Raw genomic sequence first — 6197 nt, forward strand, 5'->3', positions numbered from 1 at the left:
GCCCGGAGAGGCTGGGGGTTCTCCTACTCTGGACAGATGCCAAACCTGCCTGGACATCAAACTGGGCAACTGCTGGAGCAGGGGGTTGGACTGGGTGATCCCCAGAGGCCCCTACAACCCCCGCCAGCCTGGGATTCTGTGAGCTAAAGCACCAACTCACCTTGTGAGTCCAGCTCTGTGTAAGCCAGTTAGACCAGGATTTCTATCCACCCCCTCACCCCAAGTACCACCCTGCTCCCGGTCACCCCAACCCCTTCTGAACCCCATTTGGGACGAGCCCAGAGGCTGGTCAATGGTCTCTTACTATGACGCCGAGTCGTTGAGCTGATACTCTCTCGATCTGCTGAAGCAGGCCTGAACTCCCGTGTCTCTCCATAACCGCTTGATCACGCCGGCCAGCTCGGCCGTCATCACGCCTTCCTCTGCGCTTCCAGCCAACACGAACAACTGACGGGCATCATCCTGCAAGAGGGGAACAAGGTCAGGTCAGGGCGTACAACCTCTTCTACGGTCACAAAGAACAGTGAGGTTTAACATCAGCAACAATCCCAGGGGCTGCAGCAACGATTCATGCTCCCCTCATGCCATCTGCCCAGTCTTTCCCCCCTAACTCATCATGTTGTTTTCCTCCTGCAAGGTAAATTCTGGGCAAGAAGCTCCAGCCCATGGTGGAAAATGCACTGATGGGGGGTGGCAGGGGATGCTTCTGCCATGCCATTGCTGCAGGGGTTGTCACTCCACCGCAACAGGCAGCATCCGCATGGGAAATATATTGTGGAAACCTGGTGTCTCCAGGGAGACCTTAGTGCAGCAAGGGGGCTCCAAGAAAGCTGGGGAGGGGCTGTTCAGCGGGGGCTGTGGGGACAGGACAAGGGCTGATGGTTCAACTGACAGAGGGAGATTGAGAGCAGAGAGAAGGAGAGATTGTTTGTGCTGAGGGTGGGGAGACCCTGGCCCAGGCTGACCCGAGAGGTGACAGAAGCCCCATCCCTGGCCCCATCCCAGGTCAGGATGGCCCTTGGGGCTCTGAGCCCCCTGCTCTGGGTGCAGACGTCCCTGCTGCCTGCGGGGGGTGGGACTGGAGGAGCGTTGAAGATCCCTTCAACCCAAAGACCTCTCTGGTGACTTGTGAGGCTTTGGTTTCCCTCAGCCTTGCTCCTAAATAATGCAGCAAGTTATTTGCCCATTGAGGTGCACTGGGACACGGGGACATTGTTGACACTCAGCTCTTGTTCTGCTTTTGCGAAGCCCGGGCAGGTCACCTGAGGAAGGAACTCAGCTTCTACCACCCTCAGCCCTCCAGCTGCAGCAGCAGGCTGACATGACTGCTCGACAAGCACGGAGGAATGGTGGAGGGGACGCCAGGGAGGACCTGGAGCTGAACGACAGCTTGGGTTAACGTGCCCTTCAGCCAGGATGAATTCCAGCGGTTGCATCACAAGGAAGCAAAGCAGGTCACTTCACTTACCACACATTAACTGAGGATGAGGAATTAGTGCCGGGTATCAAGAGCCTCAGGCTGCGCAGCCACTGCCCTGGGCTGACACACACCATTTCTGCCTCCTGCATGTTTCCAGGAGTCCCCGACTCCCCATCCCTGCCACCACGGGGGTCAAGGCTTCCCAACTTCATTCCTACCACCTTGAAGTGCTGGAGGTGAACACTACAAACAGCCCAAGGACTGTGCAGAACAGACAGGTGGGGAAAAGCAGGGCCTCAAACCCCCCCAAAACCAAGAGGACAAGGACAAGCAGTGAAAGATTAACATTTATTTGGCTCAGCTTAAAGATTTCCCTGTGAAGCTGCTGGAGACTGACGTCAAACAGCTTAAATCAGCACTGAGAATCTTGTCAAAAATTCAAATAGTTTAGACAAGGGTTTGGAGATTTTTTTCTTGAGCATTCAAACTCCTGAAGGTTCTTACCTGTAACCTCAGTGAAATCCCAGCCACTTTGTACTGGTCACACGTTCCAAGTTACAGAAGCTCTTTGGCTATTCTGTCTTGTTAGCAAACATTTCCCCTGCGAGCATCACGGGCCGAATTTCTAGGACTCACTGACACAATTCTCAGCCTCAGACTAAGGGAAATAAGTGAAATACTTACGGCTCTGGCAACTTCCCCAAAGTCTATCTTTAGCCTCCCCATGGCTCTTATGATTGCAATGATGGACTGGATGGTGTTGCTGTACACAACCACTTTATACTGTTTGCATTCCTCCTCTGAGTAGCCATCCTCGTGAATAATCCTGCGAGAGAAACGAGCCATCACTCCCCAGCCAAATCGGCGGGCACCACCGATTTCTCCCTCCTCCCCATTTTACATGCCTGCGCTCTCACTTACTTCATCTGCTTCACGATGGTGCTTTTCCCAGACTCTCCAGCACCTGAAAAACACACAAAAAATTCCAGTTAGCAACTACATGAGATTAAAAGGAAACTTGCAACATCCTCTTCCCAGACCCTGCACAGACATTGGTGGAGTCTTGTGCTGGTAACGGGGCTCCACGGCAGCTTCCCAGCCCCTTGGGAGGGATGGCTGAGGAGCACATCCCCAGGTACATCCTTCCCTGGTTGTCTTTATGGACACTGATGGTCACTGTGTATTCATCTAAAATAAAACCAGTCCCTGGAGCATCTGGATCTCCAGAGTCCAGTCTTGATCACTGAGGCTGGGTCTGGAAAACTGGGATGAGGATTTATCTGCCATCCCTCTCTCCCAGCTCCATGACGAAGGCCCAAGGTGGCCCTACAGCCAAGGGTATTGTGCCATCAGCTGCTGCCCACCGGCACTGAGCTGCGCCAGGTGAAAGCCTGAGCTTTCAACCACCGGCTGGATGCAGCCACGGAGCCCAGAGCATTTTTACAAGCAACATCTAATTCAGAAGCTCTTTTGTGTGATACACAGTGGAAGCGAAGCAGATTCAGCCCAGTGGTCAAAAGCTCCTGCAGATCCAGCAGAAGCAGCTTCAGACTGAAAGCTTTAGACTAGAGCTTTAGCTAAAGTCCAGAAACCCATTACTGTGCCGGAGCTCGACCACCACCGTGGGTCTGGTGAGTTCCCTGGTCCGCTGAACACATCGGTGGCCCAACGGTGCCCATAATCATTCAAACTGAGGCGATTTTTCCACAGGGAAGAGCCCACGTGCCCTCCCAGGATCCATCTTCAGTGCCTAGTGCTGAGCACAGCGATGTCAGCCCTGAGCAAGACACCTCTCTAACACCTCCAGCAAAATTCAGATACCTGTCAAGACTTGAAGTGCCCGTGACTCACCAGCAGCACAACTTGAGATCTGGGCTCCTGCTCCAACCCTCCAGCTGCCAGTGCTGGTTCCCACAGCCACCAGAAGCTCAGGGATGGACCTTCCCCGCAGCACACCCAGACACATCCGCCCACAGAGCACGCACGGCAAACACGGATTGATTAACGAGCTCTATTCTCTAGCCTTTCCCACAACACAGGGACCAGTGTTCTGGGAAACCGAGGGTGAGGAGACTGGGAGGTTGAGCTGGGATGAGCTTTTGGCACAGGGCGATTTCCAGTTGGACGCTCAGACCTGCAGGCTGTGGTCCTTGGACTGCACGTCAAGAACAGCCTCCCTCGAAGACAGGCAGAGAAACCTGGCTGGCCAAACCCCTGCAGACCTTCGGGAGCTGATTTACCCCTTTCTGACTGCAAAATAACACCTTGTTCAGCTGGTTTTTACAGCTTTGTCCTCTTGCACTCGCAAACCACATTCCCCTCCTACGGAGAGGAGGCAAAAGCCACCTCTGTGCACCCATGCGCAGCTCAGCACAGCAAACACCAGCTCCAGGGCTCGAAGCCATCGCTGCCCACACACCTGTCCCGGCCCTGCAGCCTGCGAAAGGCTCACACGGCTTCACAGCATGTCAGCAGGGCCTTGGTTACTCCACCTCGTGCTACTGCAACACCAGGAGCTCACTGCAAACGAGATGGACCAGCTTCAGGGCTCCTCAGCCTACAGGGCTCACGCCGAGCCGCAGAACTGGGTTTGCTGAAGGCAAAGGAATGAAGCTGAGCCTGCCTGGATTTGGGTGCATGACTCAAGAGATGCTGGGTGGACTAAGAGACCCGAATTCCCATTTGCGTCTAGCACTGAGGCACACAGAACCACAGACTGGTTTGGGTTGAAGAGACCTTCAAAGCTCCTCCAGTCCCACCCCCTGCAGGCAGCAGCGACATCTGCACCCAGAGCCGGGTGCTCAGAGCCCCAAGGGCCAACCCGACCTGGGATGGGGCTGCTCCCACCTCTTGGGTCAGCCTGGGCCAGGGTCTCACCACCCTCAGCACAAACGATCTCTCCTTCTCTATGGTCTCAATTTCTCCTCTGTCAGCTGAACCAACACCCCTTGTCCTGATCCCGCAGCCCCTCACCAGCTTTCTTGGAAACCCCTTGCGGCACTGACAGGCTGCACTAAGGTCTCCCCGCAGCCTTCTCTGCTCCAGGCTGAACCCCCTCAGCTCTCTCCCCTCTCCTCCCAGCAGAGGGTTCCACCCTCGGGTCACTCCTGAGGCTCCTTCGGCCCCGCTCCAGCAGCTCCATGTCTCTGGCAGAGCTTATACGAGGTAGCAGCGCTGACCCAGCATGGCAGCACTGTCAGCAAGACGAGCTTTGCTGGAAGAGAAAAATTCTATTTAGATTATCAGACCAACAGGAAAAAAAGACCAGACGAGCTTTCAGGAACATCAGGCTGCAACAAACTTCTCCAGAAAAAAGCCTTCTGGTGCTATCTCTGGCAGTGTGGCTTCCAGGAAAGAGCTTCCCCCACCTCTGCCAGCACCCAGAGGACATGACCGCGTTCCAGGGTCATCCTCACACCCCTGAAGCCTCCGGGAGGGCAGCTCCCAGGAGCAGCACCACCAACAGCATGTGAAAGCAGCAGTGCTTTTAAAAACCCATGTCTTGGTCTCACAACTTCATGTCATACAGGCAGAGGAATGAAGAAATCAAAGCCCTGAAGATAAGAGGGCACTTTGTAGGGTTTGTGTTCGCGATAGGAACAAATTATTCCCTTGACTGGAATTCTGTATGTCTTTCAACTGCTTATTTCCCATTCCTTCATTTTTTTTCTCCCACCATCACAAGTAAAACCCTTTTGGCTGATCAGGGAATTACAGAAGTCGTGGCAGGAACATGAAGGTGCTGGTTACGGCAGTGGCTGAGGAGGAGCAAACTCAACCGCCGCTTTCTGAACCCCACAGCCAGATACACGCAGTAGGTGAACATGCTGGGCCATGCTGAGCCCAGACCCACCATCATCAGTCGGGGCCGAACGAGGACAATGCAGCCTGTACCGTTGTATTTCCACTGCCAAGGTCACCCCAGTCCACCCCAGATGCTGACCGGGATTCCCGAGGGTTCATCACTGCTCTCAGTGACAACAGAAAGTTCCCCCGACCCCAGATGAGGTCACGTTTGAGCAGAAGGTGCGTTTCCTATTTACAGCTTCAAACCAAAGGAGCGGCCAAACATTTTTACGGCTCTCGGTGGCTGAGCAGAGCAGATGCAAATCGGCCTCTTCGCACAGCAAGAGCTTTCGCCGTAGGACGAGCAGGTTCTCACGCTGGCAAACAGGAGGAAACTTGGGTCAAACGCTGCCTTCAACTTGTTTTACCCTTCTGCAGGTGTCACAGGGTGGTACCTCCATCGCTGGGGAGGGGCTGGATGAGGATTTCTGCTTCAGGCCCTGGGATTTGCTTGGGTGGAGGGTGTTAAGCCCCACATCTGGCTCCTGCTGTGGCTTCTTGGGTGCTCGGTATGTGTGGCCCAGAGTCCCAGCAGTGCGGCTTTAGTGGAGACTTTCGACCGTCGCCTCTCTGTTTTTACTTCTCGTTGTCGTATTTGCTGTCATTTCCTCTTCAGATTATCTTAAAATAATCTGCAGCAGGCAAGGCTCAACCTGAGCTACCTGTCACATGACTGACAAAACACCGTCAGATACAATTATGCCGTGACAACACGGCCCGGGTGGTTACACAACACCACGTCAAGCCATACTTGCTTAACCCTTCCCAACTCCCCAACTCCAGTGGGGTTTGGGAGAGCCCAGAGGTTACTCATCCTGTTCCTTCTCTGGAAACAGGGACCCACGGCCCCCAAACCTCCCCTTTGACCAAGGTGCAGCCCAAAAGTGGCTCCCCCAGCCCACACTAATGGCAGGCCCACCCCCCCGGGCAC

General features: G+C 54.5%; 1 protein-coding gene across 1 annotated transcript in view; it reads right to left on the minus strand.

Moving 5' to 3' along the window:
* Window positions 1-2384, minus strand: part of LOC104491853 (guanine nucleotide-binding protein G(k) subunit alpha) — a gene marked incomplete at its 5' end in the record, with an annotated part of 11352 nt that extends 8968 nt beyond the window's left edge. The window contains 3 exons of the mRNA XM_010134330.1: window positions 305-462; window positions 2105-2246; window positions 2342-2384. Of these exons, the coding sequence (XP_010132632.1) occupies window positions 305-462; window positions 2105-2246; window positions 2342-2384 (343 nt within the window). The remainder of the gene's footprint in view (window positions 1-304; window positions 463-2104; window positions 2247-2341) is intronic.
* Window positions 2385-6197: the final 3813 nt, after the last annotated feature.

This window comes from Buceros rhinoceros, unplaced genomic scaffold (genome assembly GCF_000710305.1).
Source record: "Buceros rhinoceros silvestris isolate BGI_N320 unplaced genomic scaffold, ASM71030v1 scaffold24814, whole genome shotgun sequence".
Taxonomy (NCBI): Eukaryota; Metazoa; Chordata; class Aves; order Bucerotiformes; family Bucerotidae; genus Buceros; species Buceros rhinoceros.